The sequence below is a fragment of the Neolamprologus multifasciatus genome, chromosome 3, assembly GCF_963576455.1.
Source record: "Neolamprologus multifasciatus chromosome 3, fNeoMul1.2, whole genome shotgun sequence".
In the NCBI taxonomy this organism is placed as follows: Eukaryota; Metazoa; Chordata; class Actinopteri; order Cichliformes; family Cichlidae; genus Neolamprologus; species Neolamprologus multifasciatus.
In genome coordinates, this window is record NC_140441.1 from 4,878,386 (window position 1) to 4,903,374 (window position 24,989).

The following is a 24,989-nucleotide window of genomic DNA, read 5'->3' on the forward strand; positions in this document are numbered from 1 at the left end:
ACAGTTGTTGCTACAAAGTGAAAGTTAAGTTGACTGAAACAGCTGTTTTTAAAAGTTTGTGAAAGTTTAATGTTAAAATAAAAAAAAACTGTTTTAAAGCTGAAGGCAGGCTGATGTCTGAATTTTACAGTAGCCTGAAATACACATTATGAATAAAGCAACATTAGTCAAAGGAAAGAAGCTCCACCTCTCACGTCATTCAAATGCGACAAACCAGGAAACAGGATGTTCTTCTTCCCCCGTAAAGAGAGACGCGCAGACGATCAGACTGAGCTCAGACCAAACTAGCAGCTTCCTCTGAGTGAGTCCAGCTACAGGAGAGAAAAGTGGAAAACTCCAACACTGCTGCTTCAAGCTGCTGACGCTCCACACACTGAGTGTGAGTTTGAGCAAAAACACGACTCAAAGGAAGTTTCAGTGAAGGTGGTAGAGGAGGGAGGGGAGCCAGGACTGACTGTACTTCCTGTCTGCTGTTTTCAGCTTCACTCACAGACTCAATGGCTTCAAGATCAGAGGAGGATCTCTGCTGTCCGGTCTGTCAGCAGGTCTTCAGAGATCCTGTTCTTCTGTCATGTAGCCACAGCTTCTGTAAAGACTGTCTGAAGAGATGGTGGCGAGACAGACCAACACACGAGTGTCCAGTTTGTAAGGAATTATCAGTTTATGATCCACCTTTAAACCGAGCTTTAAAGAACCTGTGTGAGTCGTTCTTACAGGAGAGAGATCAGAGAGCTTCAGAGGCTCTCTGCAGTCTGCACTCTGAGAAACTCAAACTCTTCTGTCTGGACCATCAGCAGCCAGTGTGTGTTGTCTGCAGAGACTCAGAAAAACACACCAATCACAGATTCAGACCCATCGATGAAGCTGCACAACAACACAAGAAGGAACTTCAGGAAACTCTGGAGCCCTTAAAGAAGAAGTTAAAGGTTTGTGAAGAAGTTCAAGTGAAGTTTGATCAAACAGCAGAACACATTAAGGTCCAGGCCCGACACACAGAGAGGCAGATTAAGGAGCAGTTTAAGAAGCTTCAGCAGTTTCTAGCAGAGGAAGAGGAGGCCAGGCTGGCTGCACTGAGGGAGGAAGAGGAGCAGAAGAGTGGGATGATGAAGGAGAAGATGGAGGCTCTGAGCAGAGAGATAGCAGCTCTTTCAGACACAGTCAGAGCCACAGAGGAGGAGCTGAGAGCTGAAGACGTCTCATTCCTGCACAACTACAAGGCTGCAGTGGAAAGAGTCCAGCGCTGCCCCCTGCTGGATGATCCACAGCTGCCCTTGGGAGCTCTGATAGACCAGGCCAAACACCTGGGCAACCTGACCTTCAACATCTGGAACAACATGAAGGACATGGTCTCCTACACTCCTCTCATTCTGGACCCAAACACTGCAAATCCAAAACTAATCCTGTCTGAAGATCTGATCAGTGTGAGAGGAGGAGGAGAGAGGCAGCAGCTTCCTGATAATCCAGAGAGGTTTGAGAGTTATTGCTCTGTTCTGGGCTCTGAGGGCTTTGACTCAGGGACTCACAGCTGGGATGTTGATGTTGGAGACTGTAAAGGGTGGGCACTGGGTGTGTCAGCAGAGTCTGTGCAAAGGAAGCAGCACATATGGGCTGGATTATGGGAAATGGGGCTTGGTTCAGGTAAATATTCAGCATGGTCACCATCATCGTTTACTGATCTCTCAGTAGAGAAGAAGCTCCAGAGGATCAGAGTGAATCTGGACTGGAACAGAGGAAAGCTGTCGTTCTCTGATCCTGATACTAACACACACATACACACCTTTACACACACTTTCACTCACAGGATGTTTCCATTTATTGAAACTGGTGGTAAAGTGAAGGTGTGTCCGTTGAAGGTGTCAGTGTCAGTGGAGCAGATGAGTTGAGGATGATGATATTTCTAATGTTGTTTCCTGTCAGTGAATTGAAGCTGTTAAACTGCAGCTGTCCTCCTGCTGCCTCCTTAAACATATTGTTGAAACCACAATTCATTTTTGGCTTTCATTAACTTTATTCAAGCTAGTACTCGCTATAGGTCATGTTGCCTATAGCGACATGATGCTCCTGCTGCCTCGTTCCAAAGCTCTTTGTTTCTCTTTTAGTTCTCACTGTTTCTTTGTGTCTCTGCTGTCCACCTTTTCACATGCCATGGTAAGAAAAAAAAAGTGAAAGTAAGTGAAACAACTTTAAACATAAACTGAAAGGAAGCTGAACTGAAATTAAGAAAAAGAAAAACTAATCAGTGCCATAGTTATTCAATGACAGTGATTAAGTATATATGAAAGTACAGAAACTTGACTTTTCAGCTCTCACATTACCTTAAATGTCATGCATCCATGGAAGTTTCACTTCCTGTTTTTTCCATATCATGTCCAGCTCTGCCATCTTATTTTAGAACTCTTCTATCTTTGCATGATGTACAGTTTAAAATAATCAGTTTGTCTTGTATGGGGCACTGGTGCCAAGGAATGCCAAGGAAAGGTGGGCAGGAGAAGTGATAATGAACAATGAAAAGAGAAATGTGGTGCACTAAGACTCAACACCACATTGCACTAGTCTCTTCAAAGTGTGATGCCAGATGTTTGACATGTTAAAACTAAAATGTTGAGAAGATGTGCATCTTACTTCACCACTTTTTCTCACCCTATTATTTCATGTGTGTCATTTAAATAAGAACAGCATGTCATCACATTTCTTTCCATTGTGTTATATTAGGTGCTTTATAAATAAAGTTGGATTGGATATTGAATCTGTAATGACCAACATGAATATCACTGTAAAAACGCAGCTATTGATCAACCCATGTTAGTGTCATTCAAGTATCTAGGGTGGAACAGTTTGTAGTAATGCAGCTCTCCTCTAGATAAATCTGGCACTCCACCTGAGTTTTAATCCTCAGAACGCCGTGTGCAGTAAACTGATAGTAATTTCTATCAGTGTAAGTGTTGTACCTTACATCATACGAATTTCCTCCTTCAGGCTCCTTTCACTGATTTGAATTGCCTCACAGTTTACAGAGAGGAACACGTGTGAACATGTTTACACCCTCTTTCGCTCCTTCCTCAGTTCTGCTGTTAATCTGCTGTTGAGCTGTTAGTTTGCTTCTCTTGCCAGAATTTTGATTCTTTGTGAATAAATTATTGTTGACTGTAGAAGATCACCCTGGGATTGAAGCTTCAGAAGCACAGTCATTTACCCCACTCAATCAATAGCCTATAAAACTAATTATTTTTTAATTTTATCATATTTCCCTGAAAAATAGTGATACGATCACTCATTTTGTCCTCCTTGTTTAGGATTTCTATGAACAAAATAAAATTCTCTCAATGGATTACTTATCCCAGTGTACCTGAAGTAAATAATAATAACTCATGATAATACTGAAGGCTGCTATACAACAACGAACATTATATTCATTTCTGTGTAAATAAACCATGATTTAATCACACATGCTATGAACATCACCAGAGGTGATTTTAGGTGAACGTGGTGGAAGCCAAAATTCTAAAATCATTCACTGAAGGATTTTCATGCATGTGGACCAGCTGTTATGTGTGCTTCAAATAAATAACCAACAGACACTGAAAAGCAATGAAAACAAACATCTTGATCCGTGCTTAATCATCCAGGTAAGTAAATCTCCAAAAGTTGATTCTGTTCATCTGGACGTAGCGTTTTGTGGGAGAAAAGTTTCGTCACTCATCCAAGTGACTTCTTCAGTCTCAGCTGACTGCAGGTTTCCCCAATCTTATAAACAGTTTTATAAACTGTAAACCATAAAATACTACGTCCAGACAAACAGAATCAACTTTTGGACAATGAAAACAAAAGCTTTTAATTCTCACAGTTCAATTAGTCTGACTGTAGTACTTAGTTTGAACATGTTATCGACCAATGTTGTTATTGGCAAAAGAGCTGTTTTAAATATTTGTTTCACACTTACATATTAAAACACATTCAAAACGTAATCAAACAATACATGTACAGAGAAGCTCCTACAGAAAGTTTAAAAAGACACATTTATAAACATCTTTGTGTCCAAGTAAAACCTCATGGCAGTATATAAAAGAGGATTCGTCTAGAGTGAGGTCTGAGATCTGTGCGCTCCAGTAGAGTTATATGAGGAACATTATATTTTATTCCATGAATTCCTTGTAATGCTGTGAGTTTCTGGTGAACTAGATTTTTTCCTGTTTCCAGTATTTTCAGTTAACTGAGTCATCTCTACCCACATTACTTGCAGCTGGTCTCTTCCACCTGCTACTAGGTCACGTTCAGCATTGCTTCACTCTTTAAACTTGCTTTTCTAACTTATTGCAATATTTATCGCCTCTGGTATGCTCCCCAAATGAGCAGCGAAGGACACCTCTGTTATACAATAGAAAAGCTGCAGCTTGAAGCTGAGAGAACCCAAAAGCAAACTAACAGTTAAGTGGCTGATGGCTGATACCATCTGAGTCTGCAGACATCTGAGACATTTCAATCTACTACTGTTCAGTAGGAGATTAGATTAACTTTTCTTATACATTTTCTGTATAACATAAAACAAACAACAGCAACAACAAAATTAAAAGACAAACTTTCAGTCCAGTAGATCCTAAAGGTTTCTTCCATTCTTACTCTGTCCTCCTGGCAGATCTGCAGATTTGAAACAGTTCATATCAATACATTTCATACATATCAATGATCAAGAAACTGACCTTACAGCCTATTATTTGCCAGTGATGCTAGTTTCAGTCATTATGCAAATGTACTCTTTATAAGGTTGGGGAAACCTCGTCACTTGGATGAGTGATTCAAAAGTTTCTCCCACTGAAAACACTACGTCCAGATGAACAGAATCAAATTTTGGGGATTTCCTTACTTGGATGATTGAGCAGAGCATCAAGACATTTATTTAGAGTGTTCTGTGTGACTCTTCTCTTTTCCACTGCAGGATCTTTATATTTGGTAAAATTTGGTTATTTTGCTACAATTAAGACAATTGAAAAACAAGCAGGTACATAATAATACACACAATCAGGGCAAGACTGGCAATCTGGAATACTAGGTGTTTAAATAACATCTTATTTCATAGTGTAATTTTGACTTGATTTTGAATCAACACTCTCTGTTGATTCACTCACTAATTATAGTCACAGCATTCACTCACTGTGTCTTTTGGGATTTGCTAGTTTAGCATAGCTTATAGCCGACTTGCTAACAGCATGCTTTTCAACTGTTTCTTTCTCTGCACTTTCCTGCTCTTTTATTTCAGATGTTTAGTTACTCCTTGGCCTCCTTTAGTGTAATAAATGTAGTAATAAATGTAGGCTATTTGCAGGGAGCCAGGATAATTGAACTGGGGATTTGCACCTTTGAAAAATGGGTACTTAGCCAGGCACCTATAGCCAGTGAACCGCAGGTAGCGGAAACTTTCACACACCAAATTGTCCCACTCGCTGACACATCTGCAGGGGGTCAGGTAAAACAATTGTTGTGCGTGATTTTAACAACCATGTAGATACTATAAAAACCACACCATTAAATTTGTTATTAATAACAGTTATTACCTGTCAATAACAGTTATTATCCGTTATTAAAATCAATCTCAAAATCTAAAAGAACCCACCCACCTCTTTAATCACACTCTACACTCTATACTGTAGCTCCTCTGAAAAAGAGAGCCTTAGGACAAGAGAGCCTTGTCTCCCTGGTATAACTCTCAAACAAAAGCTTAAAGCAGATAACTCGTAAGCTGGAGAAGAAATGGTGTATCACAAATTTGGAAGATCATCACTAAGCCTGGAAACACCGTTTGCTGCTTTATAAAAAAAAAACAACAACCCCAGAACATCTTATTATTCGTCAGTGATTGAAGAAAATAAGAACAACCCCAGGTTTCTCTTCAGCACTGCAGCCAGGCTGACAAAAAGTCAGAACCGGGTCTAGGTACCCTTGCCCCTGGAGGGGGAAACTGCACCCAGACCCAGATGGTGTTACCCTTTTCCCTGCGGTGGGGAGAAGCAGACCGCCCCAACTCCGCAGCAACAGGGAGGCCTCACACTCCAGACCCCAATCAGACGGCCAACTCCTCCTCCTGGCCCCCCGCTCCAGCAGGTCGCAGAGAACGGGGGTGTGAGAAGACTCCAAAACCTCCCTCCGCCCGCTCATATGTAGTGTTGATGCATGTGTGTTCTAAGGTGCATTTAAAACCGAGGAGGGCATGGATCTACCTGCCAGAGAGCAGCAGGTGTACACCCTGATGGTAATTTGGAGTCCGTGTAGCGTGCCCACCCCCAAGATCCTATATGTATGTGTTATGAGAGTGTGAGTAATGTGAATGTCTAAGTTGTGAGATAAAATTGAAGCACAAGAAGCCAGAAGGGGACAGAGGGGGGGATGCCTCCCCTGCACCCTGGTGACACACCTTTACCCCAAGGCCCTGCATGTGTGGGTGATTGTGGTGGAGCGGGAAGAGGGAGGCAGCCGGAGATGGGGAGGGAAGGAAGGGAGGGGCAAGTGACCCCTCCCCGGGGCCAGCTCCCCCGCTGACCCAAGTAGGCACCCCCATACTCCGCAACCCGCCAGGGAAAGGGGGCCCAGGCCCATCCGGACCGGGGCCCAGAACAGCAGCGCCGCCCGGCCCCACAGAGCTTGAGACAGCCCACCTGATCCCACCACAGAGAAAACTGCACCCACCCCGTCATCCACTCATCTTCCAGACTACACAAGACAATAGACGCCCAGGCTGAGATCTTCCTCCACCTCTCCTGTATCTCCCCCTCCTGCAGAGTGAGTTCCTGAAGAGAGGAGAGCTCCTGCAAGGTGTTACAACCTCCCCCACCAGTTGAAGAGCCCCCCAGGTGGTTCGATGCGCTGGTGGCACCCTGTGCCTGGGCCGGGCCCCCATACACCCACCCGCCCACAACCCCAGCAACATACCAACCAGGACCCAAGCCCCTGAGGCCCAGCCAGGGCCCCAGCCCGGAGACGGAGCGCCCCCAGAAACTCACGCCCGTCCCGGACCCACCCAGGGGCAGCCAGGCTACACCTAGTGGGGGTGGGGGGTCATTGTTTGGTCCCGCCTCCACTGTTATGATTGGTGTGGGGGTAGGGACAGGCTTAGGGCTTCGGGGGGTTCCCCAGGAGCATCTGCCTTGGGGGCTCAACCCGGGGTAGCGGTCATGGCCTATTAGGGGCTCTGTTGGCTCTTAGGTGATGGTTTCCTTGTGGCTGCATGCAGCGGGGCTAGGGGAGGGTCTGTGCTGACGGACATGGGTTACTGACCTGGTAGCCTGGCTGCCTCTGGGTGGGTCCGGGACGGGCGTGAGGTTCTGGGGGCGCTCCGGCTCTGGGCTGGGGCCCTGGCCGGGCCTTGGGGGCTTGGGTCCTGGTTGGTGTTTTGCCAGGGTTGTGGGCGGGTGGGTGTATGGGGGCCCAGCCCTAGCGCAGGGTGCCGCCGGTGCATCGAGCCACCTGGGAGGCTCTTCAACTGGTGGGGGAGGTTGTAACACCTTGCAGGAGCTCTCCTCTCTTCAGGAACTGAAGTTCTAACCACATCAGTGTTAACAGGTGTAGCAGGGATCACACTGGGTGTTTGAGGCTTCTGCAACACAGGCACATAAGCAGGTTCATGCACTGGTGAACTTAAAGGAATCAAATTACGCCTCGCAGTCTCTTGTGGTAACTCCACTGTGTATGATCAGGGTGTAGAGGGATTTTGGATAACAGTGCCTGCAGTTTTGACATCAGTCACCCAAACTTGCTCTTCTGGGGACAGGCTGCATAAAGGTTTTGCGTGGTGGCGCCTGTTGAAGTTTGCAATGTCCATCATCCTCTTCTCCCTTTCCTTTTGAGCGAGCAGTGCGTCGTCCGGCAGTGTAGGCTCCAGCTGCGATGGAAGTATCGGCAGTGTGGTTCGCAGACGTCTGCCCATTAAAAGCTCTGCGGGGCTGTATCTGGACTGCAGTGGTGTAGCTCTATAGGCAAGAAGAGCTAGATAAGGATCAGCTGCTTTTTTCAGAAGATTTTTTACAGTCTGCACAGCACGTTCTGCTTCTCGATTACTTTGCGGAAACTTGGGGCTGCTTGTGATGTGTTTAAAGCCATACGCTGCTGCGAAGTCTGTAAAGATTTGACCTGAATACTGCGGCCCATTATCAGACATGAGGACCTCTGGGATGCCATGACGGGCAAAGAAAGATTTCAGGTGAGTAATGACACATCGTTTGATTTTGTTCTGTTTAAGAAAGAAATCTCAACAAATCTAGAGTGATAGTCAACAGCGAGAAGGTAGGTTTTCCCCCAGGTCGAAAAGATCTGTGCCCACTCTCTGCCATGGGCGGGCAGGGTATTCTGTTGGCATGAGTGGCTCACTGTTATTGTGTCTTTCTTGAATACACGTTTTGCACTTGAGCACCATCTCAGAGATTTGTTGACTCAGCCCGGGCCACCACACTGTTTGGTGTGCACGAGCTTTACATTTTACAACACCTTGATGTCCTTCGTGTAGTTTTTCCAGCACCTCGTTTCTCATTGCTGAAGGAATAACAAGCCGTGTGTCTTTTAGCAAAAGGCCGTCTTCAACAGTGAGCATGGCTCGGTCAGGCCAGTAATTTCTCAGTAAAGGCTCTTCTTTTGCATGTTCTGGCCAGCCTTCGGTGCACATGTCCATGACGCGAGCACACACACTGTCGCTTTTCAGTTGTTCCTTCAGTGTTTGCATATATGATGAACTGACAGGCATGTGTGCTACAGTACTGTCCACATATATGTCTGTGCTTTCCATTAGCTCTTTGTCTGACAGGTTCATTGGTTTTTTCAGAGGTGAGCGGGACAAATTATCTGCTGTCCAGAGCAATTTCCCTGGGGCGTACTGCACAGTGTACGAGTAACGCATGAGTCTTATTCTGAATCGCTGGATTCTGGGTGGCAAGAGATCCAGAGCTTGACTTCCCAGTAAGGAAACGAGAGGTTTGTGGTCCATTTCAAGACAAAAATGTTTACCAATCAGGAAATCACGAAAACGCTCACACGCCCATGTAGACGCCAGTGCCTCTTTTTCCACTTGTGCGTATCGTTGTTCTGTAGGAGAAAGGGACCTCGATGCATACGCCACTGGTCACCATCCTTCTTTCCACAGCTGCAAAAGAACACCTCCGAGACCATAGGATGAAGCATCTGCTGATACTTTAATGTCTCTGTTGGGGTCATACATTGCGAGCACTTGGGGTGAGGTCAGGGCATCTCGCAATGTTTTGAAAGCTCTCACTTGGTCAGTTCCCCAATACGATGCGTTCTTTTTGGAAAGAAGATCTCACAAGGCTTTGTCTTTTTCAGCTAAATGGGGGATGAACTTGCCCACTTGATTCACCATGCCCAGAAAACTGCGCAACTCTGACACATTAGTTGGCTCTGTCATTTCTGTAATTGCCTCCATTTTCTTTGGGTCAGGACTGATTCCTGTATCCGCTATGATGTGACCCAAGAAAGCAACCTTGCTCTGGGAGAGCTCGCATTTTTCCACATTCAGCGTTATGCCTGCTTTTTCCAATCTTTGCAGTGTAGCATGGAGACGGAAATCATATTCCTGATGGTTACGTCCCCACACCAACACATCATCAATGTGGCACACCACTCCTTTGAGACCCTCGATGACCTCCGCCATCATGCGCTGAAAGTGTTCGGGCGATGAGTTGATCCCAAATGGTAGGTGGTTAAAGTGGAACCGCCCAAAGGGTGTGATGAAGGTGGTGAGTTTGGCAGACTCATCGGACAGGGGAATCTGCCAGAAGCCCATTTTGGCATCCAGTTTGCCAAACACTTTGGCTCCTGCGAGCATTCCGAGACTTTGTTCAACCGATGGCAACACATATTTTTCCCTGCACACATACTCATTTAGTCCGGTAAAGTCTACGTAAAGTCTCAGTCTAGGGCTGTTTTTCTTTGGAACAACAACCATGTCGGCACACCAATCTGTTGGTTCCTCAACTCGGGTAATGACACCAAGCTCTTCCATTCATTGGAGTTCCTCCTTTACCCTTCCCATTAGAGGCTGAGGAAGCCTTCGCGGAGTTTTGAGCGAGTATGGCACAGCGTTCGGTTTGAGTTTAATGTGATAGGCCCGCTGCACTTTCCCTAGACCATTGCAAAGTTTAGGGTAAGTAGTCTTCAGAGTGTCCATTGAAACTGCGTCAACTCACACCAGCAGGCCAAGAGCTGTAATGGCGGGCAGGCCTAGCAGTGCAGTATGTTTCTTACAACATAGACCTTCTCTGTTGTCTGTTTTGCTCCGTAGTTGAGCTGTAGCTTTGTAAAATCAGCAACGTCCAGTGGTGTTTTTCCAAAGCCTAACAAAGGTTTTTCTGGCTGCTGGAGAACTGGTCTGTGTTTGTTAGCAAAAATCTTTGATAAGTCCGAGTCAGCTATTACAGTCACATCTGCTCCAGTATCCAGTTTGAAAGTGATTTTTGCATCTTTCACTTGTATGATGGCTGTCCACGCCTGGCCGTCACTGGAAACTGAGCCTAGGAAGAAACCTTGCTCCTTTTCCTCCTCAATACTTTGCACTGTCTTGCTTTGTCTGCAGACGCGCAGGTAGTGACCATTTCTTCCCACATAAATGACATTTTGCTGGGCACTCGGGTTTCGGATGTGGAGAGCCTCCGCACTTGTAGCGTTTATTACTTTGTCTCTTGCTATATTGCTGTTGTGTTTTGACAGTTTTATTTTTGAACATGTTGAACTTCGTTTTGTCGTGCTTTTGTATCACTCTGTCAACTGTTTTTGCATTTACTTGCATTACATTTGTTTCACTTCTCAAAGCTGACTTTTGCTTTTTGATTTCTTCTGACTGCCTGGCCATATTTATAGCTTTATCCAAGTCCAAGTCTTTTTCCATCTGCATGCGCTCAGACAGCCTCGTGTTGGCCAAGCCCACTACTATTCTGTCTCTTATCAGCTCATCGTGGAGCGGTCCGTAGTTACAGTGCTCTGCTAATGCATGCAAGGCAGTCACGAATGCAGTCTCATTCGGCTCTTGTTTGCGCATATTAAAACGTGCATGCTCATAAACAACATTTTCCCTGACAATGAAAAAGTTGTGGAAGCTATCTCTCACTTTAGCATAGTCCCGCTGGTCTACATCACTACATAACTCGAGTCCTCTCAGGACGTCATCCGCTTCGTCTCCCATACAATATATGAGAGTGTTCACTTGATTTTCCTCCGAGCTCGCAGACAGATTACTTGCCTGATGGAATCTCTCGAAGCGACGGACCCATCTTGTCCATTCGTGTGGTTTGGGAAAATCAAAGGGCTTCGGTGGTTGGATGCTCAACGTAGCGCTGGGGGTGCTAGCCGCGGTGCTAACTCCTGCCCTCGTCTACGTCGTCATTCGGCATTTCATTTCCACCTTCCCCTTCTCCTCACACTCGGCAGATGTATGGAGTCTTACAAGTCACACAGCACTTCTGACACCATGTGTGATTCTTACTCTGAATCTGAATAAGTACGCGGGACCACTGTGTGCGGTAAGACCAACTCTTTACTCACTGTATTACCATCTCCCGGCATGCATTGCCAGTGTGTAACACGTAATTACACAATCAAACAATGAAAACATACTGCCCATACAACAAATGTACCAGCGACAATTATGAATACACCACACATTACACAACCATTGCTGGAACTTGACAAATAACCAGATAAAAGTCTGGAAGAAAATCTGCCAAACACCTGCACGACTGAGTCACAATTTTCTGAGCTTCAGAAAAGGCTTTATGCTGTGACATGTGAAACTGAAATGGAGCAAAACCTGTTTTATACCTTTGATGTAAAAGAAGGATGACAGTTAAACACTGGAATTAACATACCTGAGATTCAGGTGAAAAGAAACATTTAACAGAAAGGTGCCATGAAGATCCACCCATCACCTGACACACCTGGGAAAAACCAGTAAATAGGATGTTATTCAACCTCAGTAAAGAGAGACGCGCAGACTATCAGACTGAGCTCAGACCAAACTAGCAGCTTCCTCTGAGTGAGTCCAGCTACAGGAGAGAAAAGTGGAAAACTCCAACACTGCTGCTTCAAGCTGCTGACGCTCCACACACTGAATGTGAGTTTGAGCAAAAACACGACTCAAAGGAAGTTTCAGTGAAGGTGGTAGAGGAGGGAGGGGAGCCAGAACTGACTGTACTTCCTGTCTGCTTTTTTCAGCTTCACTCACAGACTCAATGGCTTCCAGATCAGAGGAGGATCTCTGCTGTCCGGTCTGTCACGAGGTCTTCAGAGATCCAGTTATTCTGTCATGTAGCCACAGCTTCTGTAAAGACTGTCTGAAGAGATGGTGGAGAGAGAGACCAACACACGAGTGTCCAGTTTGTAAGGAAATATCACTTTATGATCCACCTTTAAACCGAGCTTTAAAGAACCTGTGTGAGTCGTTCTTACAGGAGAGAGATCAGAGAGCTTCAGAGGCTCTCTGCAGTCTGCACTCTGAGAAACTCAAACTCTTCTGTCTGGACCATCAGCAGCCAGTGTGTGTCGTCTGCTGTGCCTCAGAAAAACACACCAATCACAGATTCAGACCCATCGATGAAGCTGCACAACAACACAAGAAGGAACTTCAGGAAACTCTGGAGCCCTTAAAGAAGAAGTTAAAGGTTTGTGAAGAAGTTCAAGTGAAGTTTGATCAAACAGCAGAACACATTAAGGTCCAGGCCCGACACACAGAGAGGCAGATTAAGGAGCAGTTTAAGAAGCTTCACCAGTTTCTAGCAGAGGAAGAGGAGGCCAGGCTGGCTGCACTGAGGGAGGAAGAGGAGCAGAAGAGTGAGATGATGAAGGAGAAGATGGAGGCTCTGAGCAGAGAGATAGCAGCTCTTTCAGACACAGTCAGAGCCACAGAGGAGGAGCTGAGAGCTGAAGACGTCTCATTCCTGCACAACTACAAGGCTGCAGCGGAAAGAGTCCAGCGCTGCCCCCTGCTGGATGATCCACAGCTGCCCTCAGGAGCTCTGATAGACCAGGCCAAACACCTGGGCAACCTGACCTTTAACATCTGGAACAACATGAAGGACATGGTCTCCTACACTCCTCTCATTCTGGATCCAAACACTGCTCATCTAGAACTCATCCTGTCTGAAGATCTGACCAGTGTGAGACGAGGAGGAGAGAGGAAGCAGCTTCCTGATAATCCAGAGAGGTTTGATTTGTTCTGCTCTGTCCTGGGCTCTGAGGGCTTTAACTCAGGGACTCACAGCTGGGATGTTGATGTTGGAGAGAGTACAGGGTGGGATCTGGGTGTGTTAGCAGAGTCTGTGCAGAGGAAGGGAGACAAACTGTCTGCATTATGGATAATATGGTTATATAAAGGTAAATACTTTGCATGGTCATCATCAGCTGGATCCACGACTCTGTCAGTACAGAAGACGTTCCAGAGGATCAGAGTGAATCTGGACTGGAACAGAGGAAAGCTGTCGTTCTCTGATCCTGATACTAACACACACATACACACCTTCACACACACTTTCACTCACAGGATGTTTCCATACATCAGCACTGATGATAAACTGAAGGTGTTGCCATTGAAGGTGTCAGTGTCAGTGCAGCAGATGAGTTGAGGATGATGATGTTTCTTTTTTTTTTTTTTTTTTTTTTTTTTTTTTTTTTTTTTTTCTTTTCCGCCTGTCCCATTTGGTTCTTTAGCCGTCAGAATTGTTGTCTGAAGACCAACAAGGATACCCAATGGATTTATTTTGCCAAATGGATCATCATGGCATTGCCGTATTGGTCCATTTGATCGACCTTTGTTTTTATTATTTATTTTATTTTCAGTTGTTACAGACGGGACAGACATGAGTGAGGGATAGGAAAGGGAGAAAGAAAGAGGAAGGAAAAGAAAAACAGAAGGGGAGAGGGACAGTGAGAAAGGGGGGAAGAAAAAATATCTCCGGGATCACCTGTTGAGAGAAAAAGAATAGAAAACAAGCAAAAAAAAAAACAAAACAATGCAACATACTATACACAACACCATCGCATTAATCTAGCTAAGTGAAAACAGCAGTAAATACTAAATATTGAATGTTGTTGTGCAGCACGCAGGACAGACAGCTGATGATGATGTTTCTAATGTTGTTTCCTGTCAGTGAATTGAAGCTGTTAAACTGCAGCTGTCCTCCTGCTGCCTCGTTGTTCCAAAGCTCTTTGTTTCTCTTTTAGTTCTCACTGTTTCTTTCTGTTTCTGCTGTCCACCTTTTCACATGGAAAATCATTTCACTGTTTCTCACTGAATGACTCCCCAAACTAGATTTGAAATTCTATCAAGTTTCTAATCATTACAAGTGATTCATGTTTCTATTTGATGTGTAAATGGAGATGATTTAGTTTGCTGGGATATGGACTGACATGTGTTGAATGGGAGGAGCAGTTTGTTGTTGTCTTCTTGTCTGTTTATGACAACAATAAATATATTGTTGAAACAATGATTCATGTTTAACTCCATATATAAAATGTTTCTGATCTTTGAATTCTGTTTGATTAAAGACTTTCTTCATGACACAAATGAGATTTCAGTGTATTAATAGAACTAAATAAGATCAGAGGTGAAAGTATTATGTACGTGCTTCACTGTCAGTATGTTCAGGGGGATTCAAAGTCATGAGATAAAGTAGTGAAATCAACCATATTCACACGAAGGATGACACTGGATTAGGTTGTATAGTTTTATACCCGAGCAACAGCAAGTATTATTATGACTATCTTCTTCCAGAAGCGACATGGCAGTCTCCCTACAGGTCTTCTCTCCGTTCACGTCCGACCTTGCTTTGTATCTTCTCTTTTCCCTATAAGAAACAGAAAAAGATAACATCTCCCTTGCCTAGCCTTGATTATTAATTTTATCTTACTGATTCTATTTATTTTCTAAGTTTGGTATATTCTGTTCGAACTCTCTTGGTCCAGAAAATATCATCATGACTGTTAACCAGTGTGATGTGTAAGCATGTTACAAAAACTGTCATTCTAGCTTAATCGCAATATTTCAATTCATTCATAGCACTGAATGAAGCTTTTAACCCTCAAAACATGGGATGCCAACACTTTAATAGCACATCAAAATGTGTATATATAAAAAAAGCTTTATTTAATTATTGTTTTCCTAACACATTAGCAGCTTATTTAAACTGTACTAGCCACATACCCACATAGCAGACAGCTCTGGCCCGGATCTGGTGTCAAGCCGGCACTGCTGGCTGACTTCTGGCATGGCAGGGTTTATGTCAACCAGATGTGGGCCAGGTCTGGCAATGATGGCACTGTTTATGTGATGGCATGCCATATCTGGCCCAATTGTGGTTTGGTTTATGTGACCCAGTCTTACAGAAATCAGGTCTTACCCAGATCCGGCATCAAGCTGGCACTTCTGACTGACTGGCATCATGGCAAGGTGTATGTCAACCTGATGTGATTCACTGGCAAATAATAGGCTGTAAGGTCAGTTTCTTGATCATTAATATGCAAATTGTCAGATTTGTCTGCACAACACAGAAGAGCTAACTTGTCACTGCAACTTTCACTGCTATGCAGCTCTATCTGTCCATGAAGCCAGATAACACTCACCATTTAGTTAAACTGCAGGAATGTCTTAAAGACATAAAGACCTGGATGGCCGCTAACTTTCTGCTTCTTAATTCAAAACTGATGTTATTGTACTCGGCCCTGAAAATCTTAGAAATATGGTATCTAACCAGATTCTTACTCTGGATAGCATTACCTTGGCCTCCAGTAATGCTGTGAGGAACCTTGAAGTTATTTTTGAACAAGAAATGTGCTTCAACGCACATATTAAACAAAAATGTAAGACTGCTTTCTTCCGTTTGCGCAACATTTCTAAAATTAGAAGTATCCTGTCTCAGAGTGACGCTGAAAAACTAGTTAATGCATTTATTACTTCCAGGCTGGACGACTGCAATTCATTATTATCAGGATGTCCAAAAAACTCACTGAAAAGCCTTCAGTTAATCCAAAATGCTGCAGCAAGAGTACTGACAGGGACTAGAAAGAGAGAGCAGATTTCTCCTGTTTTGGCTTCCCTTCATTGGCTTCCTGTTAAGTCCAGAATTGAATTCAAAATCCTGCTCCTCACATACAAGGTCTTAAATAATCAGGCCCCATCTTATCTTAATGACCTTGTAGTACCATATTACCCTATTAGAGCACTTCGCTCTCGCTCTGCAGGCCTACTTGTTGTTCCTAGAGTATTTAAAAGTAGAATGGGAGGCAGAGTCTTCAGTTTTCAGGCCCCTCTTCTGTGGAACCAGCTTCCAGTTTGGATTCGGGAGACAGACACTATCTCTACTTTCAACATGAGGCTTTAAAATTTCCTCTTTGCTAAAGCATATAGTTAGGCCTGGATCTCCTTCATGCCCTGGGGGATGGCGCTATGGCTCCCCACACCCTCTTGCAGATCGTTACAAGGAGAAACCTTTTGAATACAAACCCGCTGATCCACACAGATGTTCACTGTTCATAGGCACAAACTAAACCTTTCTTGGCTGCTACCTCAAAGCACATTGTAAAAACAGTTGTCCGAACCATACTGAATTTAATCAGAGTAAAAAAAAATACACAGTGCTATCCTCTATGCTGTTGTATGCTGGGGCAGCAGGTTGAGGGTCACAGATGCCAGCAGACTAAATAAACTGATACACAAGGCCAGTAATGTTGTTGGGGTGGAGCTGGACTCTGTTAGGGTGGTGTCTGAGAGGCAGATGTTGTCCAAGATAAGGACAATCATGGATAATACCTCCCACCCACTCCATGATGTACTGGTCAGTCACAGGAAAATGTTCAGTGAGAGACTGAAATTACCCAAAAGCACCACTGAACGACACAGGAAATCATTCCTTCCCCTGGCAATCTCCTGTACAAAAAATCCATCTAATACACTGCAAATACTGCAATAGTTACACCCTTTTTACACATGCTCTTTTCTACTCTATAATATTCTTGTCAATTTTCTTGATATTTATTTATAATCACCTCTGCTAATCCTTGATATTTAGTTATTATTGAGTGATCTGTATCCAATTATCCAATGACACATCTGCTGTCCTGTATCTTTTGCTCGTTTCTCCTCCTCTTCTTTTCTCTTTGTTCTAAACTGAGCATCTGATGGCTTTGAACTTTTCGTGTCCATATTCCATTGGTTTTAATTTGCACTCCTGTATGAACACCCATCCCCCATCACAAGGATCACCAGAACATAACCTAATAGACCTACACCTTAGTTCACAGATATGCTTTGTCTAGAGTTTATTTCTGGGATTTCGCACAACCCACCCTGTTTTTCTTTTCCTTCCTCACTTTCTTTCCCCCCTTTCCTATCCCTCAGCTATGTCTTCCCCATCTGTAACAACTAACAATAAAATAAATAAATAATAACAACAAAGGTCGATCAAAAGGACCAATACGGCAAGGGCGTCATGATCCACTTGGTAAAGTAAATCCATTGGGTATCTTTGTTGGCCTTCAGACAACAATTCTGACGGCTAAAGACTCAAATGGGACAAGTAAAAAAAAACAAGGAAAGAAAAAAACGATTATTGATCAAAGGCCATGATTACCATTTGGGGAATCACTGACATCACAGCATTGTAAGATGGTGAAAGATGTACCCTTAGGCCCCCTCCTCGATTCCTTTGTTATTGAAGTTTTCATTTAATAAAGCCTGCAGACAAACTGTGAGCGGTAGCTAACATCCTTTAATAAAGAACAAAACCAAGTTTGGTGAGAGAGCAGCCATCGCAAGGAGCGTGACCGGCAGACTCTCCCTCTCCAAACATTGGTGCCAGGTTTCCTGTGTGAATGTCCCCATTTCCTTACCAGAACCCCACCATCTATCTGACTGCTTGAATAGGGTGTGAGGTAGACACCCCAGTGGCACCAAAGCATTATACAATAAAACATTTTGACCAATACATAAATGAAAGAAATTCCAATACACCCTTTTCATGTAAATGGTGTCCTTGACTTACCACTCAAACCAGTGATTCACTGTTTTCCTTTACCAGTTTTCCTCCCTGTCCAGCATGTGTACATCCTCATCTTTGAAAGAGTGGTGTGGTAGCCAATATCTTTTCTCATGTATTAATCACATATTTTAATCATATCGCTTTAGTATAGCAAGATCTCTCCTGACACCAAGTGTGTGCATGCATGTAGAATGTTATTACATGTGGGCCCGAGGTTTCATTGCACCTGCACAGAGGGTGTATTATAGATTTGAAGATTTCCAGACAGCCTGCTTTTAGGGAGGTGACGAATGGTCGAACTCTTTGAAAGTGGGAGAGGGGCAAGGATGAGCTAGACTGAAGATGTAGAGATATATGATACCCACATAGCAAAATTGGTATGGTCTGGATCTGGCCCACACAATGTGCTTACACATGGCCCACATAGCGCAAAGAATAACGGCCCTTTGGTGGCCCAGACCGGGTTTGCCAGAGGTAATGTACACATGGGCCAGCAAAGGGCCACTAGTGTGTCTGCAGCTAGCCTTGTGCTGGTGGCCTACATATGGGCCAGCACAAGGCTAGCTGCAGACACACTAGTGGCCCTTTGCTGGCCCATGTGTACATTACCTCTGGCAAACCCGGTCTGGGCCACCAAAGGGCCGTTATTCTTTGCGCTATGTGGGCCATGTGTAAGTTGTGTGCAGCCACGGGCCAGTTGCAGACACACTGCTGGCCCTGTGCTGGCCCAGAACAGTTTCAGCTCTGGCCCCAGATGTCAGCCTAATGTGTACCTTAATTAAGTCATGTAATAAAAACATGTGCATAATAGTACAAAAGCAAATGACAAAACTCTGTTTGAACAGTGAATGGACTGATTCTTATATAGTATTTTTCAACTCTCCCAGATTACTCAAAGTGCTCTATACAACATGCCACATTCACCCAACCACACACTCTCTTACCTGAGTGCTTCCTAACTACATTCATACACACTCACACTGTCGACATGCAGACTGGAGAAGCCATGGATCCATGGAGCCATTCAATAGGTGACCTGCTGTAAAACCTGAGCTACAGCCATCCAATGGCAAGGATGAGTAAATCCTCTCTAGGTTTTGGATAAAGTACACTCACAAATCTGTCAAACCTGTATTTGAAATGTTGGCTACCATAGCAGTATAGTATTGCAACATGGCATTTGGGTCTTCCTACTAAAATAGGAAAATAGGAACATAAATAGTGCCTCATTGCCAGACTTGGCCTGCATCTGATTGACATACACTCTGCCATGACACCAGTCAGTCAGAAGTGCCAGCTTGATGCTGGATCCGGGCCAGACCTGTTATGTATGAGCCTGGGCCACATAAACCAAACCACAATCGAGCCAGATATGGCATGCCATCACATAGACAGTGCCATCTATTCCAGACCTGGCCCATATCTGGATGACGTACGTCTTATCATGCCAGATGTCAGCCAGCAGGCCAGACCTGCTTGCTATGTGGGTATGCTGTGGAGTGTTCTTTCTTTGAGAAGTGTTCTGGGAAGGTATAGTTCAGGGTGGTGTCCTTCCTCAGAAAACTGTTTGGTGTTTGATCTGAACGTTTTATCCTCTGCAGTGGTTTTCTTTTTTCCTTTTCTGTAATAAACCTCACTTCAAAAGACAAGCTCACTAGCTAGTTGCAGTTTTATTTAAGATTTTCCACAACATTAGCCACAGGCCTGTGGGTGTAAATACACTGCGGAATCCTGGCCTGACGAGTTAGCTCTTCTGTGTTGTGCAATCCGCTTCACCAGGTGTTGTTTGGTTTCCCCGATGTATAAATCCTGGTAATGTGGTAATAGTTTATGTGAGTTTCTTTTGGGGGGTTAGCTGCAGCTAATTGCTTGCCGACTGTGGTTTTCTGAACAGAAAAGATCCATGTACGTGCTCATTTTGGATTCTTCAATGCATAAATAAAGTTTCTGATCATCAATATAATTTCTCATCTCTGTAGTGGATAAACAAACATCTGGACAGCAGCAGTTGTCCTTCTTTTCTCCTGGATCACCTGAAGTTTTCTTTAGGTGCCTTCCTAATTTGACAATTGTCCAGATGGGATAACCACATTTACTCTTGATATGATTTTTTTCTACTTCTCTGGCCGCTGTATCTGTGGGGATGGTGTTCGCTCTGTGTTGGAGTGGCCTGATGACATCCAGTTTGGGCTTGAGTGGATGATGAGTGTATGCGTTGGTTTGCTGTACACATCAACTTTTAAATATCCCCTATTAGTGATGGAAATTCCAACAGGGTTTCCTGTTGAGTGTCAACTCTTTATGAATGGTACTCAATCTCAGGTTCCTGAAAATAGTGTCATTTGAATGCTAGCAATACTCTATATGGGGCTATACTCTCAGCCCCGTCCTTCAAACCTTCTGTTCAAAGAGAAAGTAACGACTTTGTTTTCCACTTAGTCTTCCCCTAAAGATTTACATCCTGAATCCCCCCCTTCCCAAGATAAGGACAAGGAGTCTCACTAACTGTTTAATATCTCCCATGAGCTTACAATGCCCCACTGTGTGTGTGTGTAGAACACCTTTGTCATGCTATCCTATATGTATATAAGTGACACAAAAGTGATATTACTAAAATGTGATAAATACATAAAATAAAGAGATTTCAATCATAATCCCATAGAGAATCACCAGCAAATGACCCCAACACGATCAAACCTTTCACCTTTTCTGTGTTGCACAAAGACACAAAGAACTTTGGTTCCACCAAAGATCTCAAATTTGGACTCATCAGACCAGAGCACAGTTTCCACTAGTCTAATATCCATTCCTTGTGTTTCTTGACCTAAACAAATCTCTTCTGCTTGTTGCTTTTCCCTGGTAGTGGTTTCTTAGCAGCTATTTCCCACATCGCTTAATTAAGGTACACATTAGGCTGACATCTGGGGCCAGAGGTGAAACAGTTCTGGGCCAGCACAGGACCAGCAGTGTGTCTGCAACTGGTCTTGCGCTTGCCCATGTGTGGGCCACCTCTGGCAAACCATATCTGGGCCACCGGAGGGCCATCATTCTTTGCGGTATGTGGGCCATGTGTAAGCACATTGTGTGGACCAGATCGCGGCCATACCAATTTTGCTATGTGGGTATCTTCCTGAAAGAATTCCAGCAGAAAGTTTTAAACAACATTAATTAAAACTCAAACTGATTAAACTGTGCTTCAGAAAGTAAAAAGGAGGACAAAGGTTAAATTCCATCTAGAGCTGTTGTTTGTGTCAGACAGAATTTGGTGTTGGTCTGATGGAAAAGTAGCTGCAGTTAAAGTAACTCAGGGGTGGGCAACAACAGGCCTCAAGGACCGATGTCCTGAAGGTTTTAGACATGTCCTTGATTCAACACAGCTGATTTAAATTACCTCCACAAGATGTCTTATAGTTCTCCAGAGTCCTGGTAATGAACTAATCATTTGATTTGTGTGTTGACCCAGGGTGAGATCTAAAACCTGCAGGACAGCAGCCCTTCAGGCCTGGAGTTGCCCACCCATGCAATCCATTTAACTTTTACAGGTCTGTAACAAAGTGAATCCACCTTAACACCACCTGTGTTTGTGTGACTGCATTACACCCCCACTGCTGTGGAATCTGACAAATAATCAGAACAAAGTCTGAGAAAAATCTGCCAAAAAGCTGCACCACTGAGCCACACTTTATGATCTGAGCTTCATGCTGTGATATGTGGACATGAAAAGTCTGTTTTATAACTTGTGAGCAAGAGGCAGGATCACAGTTTATCTCTGGAATGAAACTAAACTATGTTACAGGTAAAGCAACATTTTTCTCCTCACCTGACGTCACTCACCTGAGAGAAACCAGGAAACAGGCTGTTCCTCTTCTGTCAGTAAAGAGAGATGCACAGACGATCAGACTGAGTTCAGACCAAACTAGCAGCTTCCTCTGAGTGAGTCCAGCTACAGGAGAGAAAAGTGGAAAACTCCAACACTGCTGCTTCAAGCTGCTGACGCTCCACACACTGAATGTGAGTTTGAGCAAAAACACGACTCAAAGGAAGTTTCAGTGAAGGTGGTAGAGGAGGGAGGGGAGCCAGGACTGACTGTACTTCCTGTCTGCTGTTTTCAGCTTCACTCACAGACTCAATGGCTTCCAGATCAGAGGAGGATCTCTGCTGTCCGGTCTGTCACGAGGTCTTCAGAGATCCTGTTATTCTGTCATGTAGCCACAGCTTCTGTAAAGACTGTCTGAATAGATGGTGGATCAAAAAACAGATACGTGAGTGTCCAGTTTGTAAGAACATATCTTCAAAGGATGAACCACCTTTAAACCTGGCTTTAAAGAACCTGTGTGAGTCGTTCTTACAGGAGAGAGATCAGAGAGCTTCAGAGGATCTCTGCAGTCTGCACTCTGAGAAACTCAAACTCTTCTGTCTGGACCATCAGCAGCCAGTGTGTCTCGTCTGCAGAGACTCACAAAATCACACCAAGCACAGATTCAGACCCATCGATGAAGCTGCACAACAACACAAGAAGGAACTTCAGGAAACTCTGGAGCCCTTAAAGAAGAAGTTAAAGGTTTGTGAAGAAGTTCAAGTGAAGTTTGATCAAACAGCAGAACACATTAAGGTCCAGGCCCGACACACAGAGAGGCAGATTAAGGAGCAGTTTAAGAAGCTTCACCAGTTTCTAGCAGAGGAAGAGGAGGCCAGGCTGGCTGCACTGAGGGAGGAAGAGGAGCAGAAGAGTGGGATGATGAAGGAGAAGATGGAGGCTCTGAGCAGAGAGATAGCAGCTCTTTCAGACACAGTCAGAGCCACAGAGGAGGAGCTGAGAGCTGAGGACGTCTCATTCCTGCACAACTACAAGGCTGCAGTGGAAAGAGTCCAGTGCTGCCCCCTGCTGGATGATCCACAGCTGCCCTCAGGAGCTCTGATAGACCAGGCCAAACACCTGGGCAACCTGACCTTCAACATCTGGAACAACATGAAGGACATGGTCTCCTACACTCCTCTCATTCTGGATCCAAACACTGCTCATCCAAACCTCATCCTGTCTGAAGATCTGACCAGTGTGAGAGGAGGAGGAGAGAGGCAGCAGCTTCCTGATAATCCAGAGAGGTTTGATGATTACTGCTCTGTCCTGGGCTCTGAGGGCTTTAACTCAGGGACTCACAGCTGGGATGTTGAAGTTGGAGACAGTACATGGTGGGAACTGGGTGTGTTTGCAGAGTCTGTGCAGAGGAAGGGTGTCAAACAGTCAGGGTTATGGACAATAGGGTTTGATGAAGGCAAATATTCAGCATGGTCACCATCCGCTTATACTGCTCTCTCAGTAGAGAAGAAGCTCCAGATGATCAGAGTGAATCTGGACTGGAACAGAGGAAAGCTGTCGTTCTCTGATCCTGATACTAACACACACATACACACCTTCACACACACTTTCACTCACAGGATGTTTACATTCGTTAGCACTGGTTATGAGGTGAAGGTGTGTCCGTTGAAGGTGTCAGTGTCAGTGCAGCAGATGAGTTGAGAATGATGATATTTCTAATGTTGTTTCCTGTCAGTGAATTGAAGCTGTTAAACTGCAGCTGTCCTCCTGCTGCCTCGTTGTTCCAAAGCTCTTTGTTTCTCTTTTAGTTCTCACTGTTTCTTTCTGTTTCTGCTGTCCACCTTTTCACATGGAAAATCATTTCACTGTTTCTCACTGAATGACTCCCCAAACTAGATTTGAAATTCTATCAAGTTTCTAATCATTACAAGTGATTCATGTTTCTATTTGATGTGTAAATGGAGATGATTTAGTTTGCTGGGATATGGACTGACATGTGTTGAATGGGAGGAGCAGTTTGTTGTTGTCTTCTTGTCTGTTTATGACAACAATAAATCTATTGTTGAAACAATGATTCATGTTTAACTCCATATATGAAATGTTTCTGATCTTTGAATTCTGTTTGATTAAAGACTTTCTTCATGACACAAATGCGATTTCAGTGTATTAATAGAACTAAATAAGATCAGAGGTGAAAGTATTATGTACGTGCTTCACTGTCAGTATCTTCAGGGGATTCAAAGTCGTGAGATAAACTAGTGTAGAGGAAAATATGGGAGCTTTATTTTGTATCAAAGCAGAGTGTGTCGTCCAGCCGGAGGAATGTCTCCGACTGCTTCACATGGAAACATCAGCAGGAAGTTTGACGGAGCTCGTTTAATCAATTTTTCCTTCAATACAGCAGAAAAAGAACTGAAAGTGTGTGTGTGGATACAGAACGCTCGCTGTCAGGTCGAATAAACAATTTCAAAGTGTCATTAACACAAACAGTTCAAAGCAGGAAATAAAGTGTCCGTTCACAGCACCAACAAAACAAGTCTTTACAAATAAATTTGCTCCACCATTTATCTTCATGCTGTCCAACCACTGTCAGAAGATCTAGACCCCACTGTGTCATTTTCAGCTGTGAACACCACATAGACGTTCAAAGTGATTTGATAGAAATCTCGATCCCCAATGAAATCCTAGCCACAGAATCTCAGCCATCTCTTCTTCCTCCTTTTCTGGGAAAACCATCAAACTTTACATTACACTCTGCATTTTTCAGGGTAAAGTCCTCCACTGATATCGGTGCAAACCTAACACACTGCTGACTGTTTTATCACTACATCCACTTTGACCTTTGACCTACTTCTGTCTGTTTTTGTGGAAAGTATCATAATAATTATTATTTTGAACTTTGGCCCCTTTCATTTGACATGTTATGTGTGAAGAGTATCATTATTGTTGACTCCATAATTTTCAGTTATTCAGTGTGTTTAGCAAGATCAAAGGTGTGTGAGCAGCTCAGTTATACCAAAGGAACATCATCGCTTTCTAAACACATCTGAGTGTGTGTGTGTGTACATGTTTAGACATCTTTGTGAGTTCAGAAAATTGGCATGCTACTGTACTTGTGGGGACCAACAGTCACTTATGAGGACAAAGTGCCGAGA

At 44.0% G+C, this 24,989-nt stretch overlaps 4 protein-coding genes across 5 annotated transcripts in view; 3 read left to right on the forward strand and 1 right to left on the reverse strand.

Annotated features, from left to right (window-relative positions):
* The window catches only part of LOC146521164 (protein NLRC3-like), a 482,659-nt gene that overhangs the window by 414,824 nt on the left and 42,846 nt on the right, over positions 1-24,989 (reverse strand). The gene's annotated exons all lie outside the window — the stretch shown is intronic.
* Positions 225-4,593, forward strand: LOC146521190 (nuclear factor 7, brain-like). Its single transcript, XM_085154445.1, has one exon. The coding sequence runs from the start codon at positions 498-500 to the stop codon at positions 1,881-1,883; it is 1,386 nt and encodes a 461-aa protein (XP_085010571.1). The 5' UTR covers positions 225-497; the 3' UTR covers positions 1,884-4,593.
* On the forward strand, positions 11,962-13,637 carry LOC146521191 (nuclear factor 7, brain-like). Its single transcript, XM_085154438.1, has one exon. It carries the CDS (start codon positions 12,219-12,221, stop codon positions 13,605-13,607), a length of 1,389 nt encoding a protein of 462 aa, XP_085010564.1. The 5' UTR covers positions 11,962-12,218; the 3' UTR covers positions 13,608-13,637.
* On the forward strand, positions 21,874-23,985 carry LOC146521192 (nuclear factor 7, ovary-like). Of its 2 annotated transcripts, XM_085154436.1 has the most exons (2): positions 21,874-22,149; positions 22,393-23,985. In XM_085154436.1, the coding sequence occupies exons 1-2, from the start codon at positions 22,147-22,149 to the stop codon at positions 23,533-23,535; spliced, it is 1,146 nt and encodes a 381-aa protein (XP_085010562.1). In that variant the 5' UTR covers positions 21,874-22,146; the 3' UTR covers positions 23,536-23,985. The 2 variants fall into 2 exon arrangements, with proteins under 2 accessions (XP_085010562.1, XP_085010561.1); XM_085154435.1 differs by having other exon boundaries at positions 21,874-23,985.

Bases quoted from the DNA above. Each gene is read 5' to 3' on its own strand.
- LOC146521190 (XM_085154445.1), top strand. From the start codon at position 498: ATGGCTTCAAGATCAGAGGAGGATCTCTGCTGTCCGGTCTGTCAGCAG.
- LOC146521191 (XM_085154438.1), top strand. From the start codon at position 12,219: ATGGCTTCCAGATCAGAGGAGGATCTCTGCTGTCCGGTCTGTCACGAG.
- LOC146521192 (XM_085154435.1), top strand. From the start codon at position 22,147: ATGGCTTCCAGATCAGAGGAGGATCTCTGCTGTCCGGTCTGTCACGAG.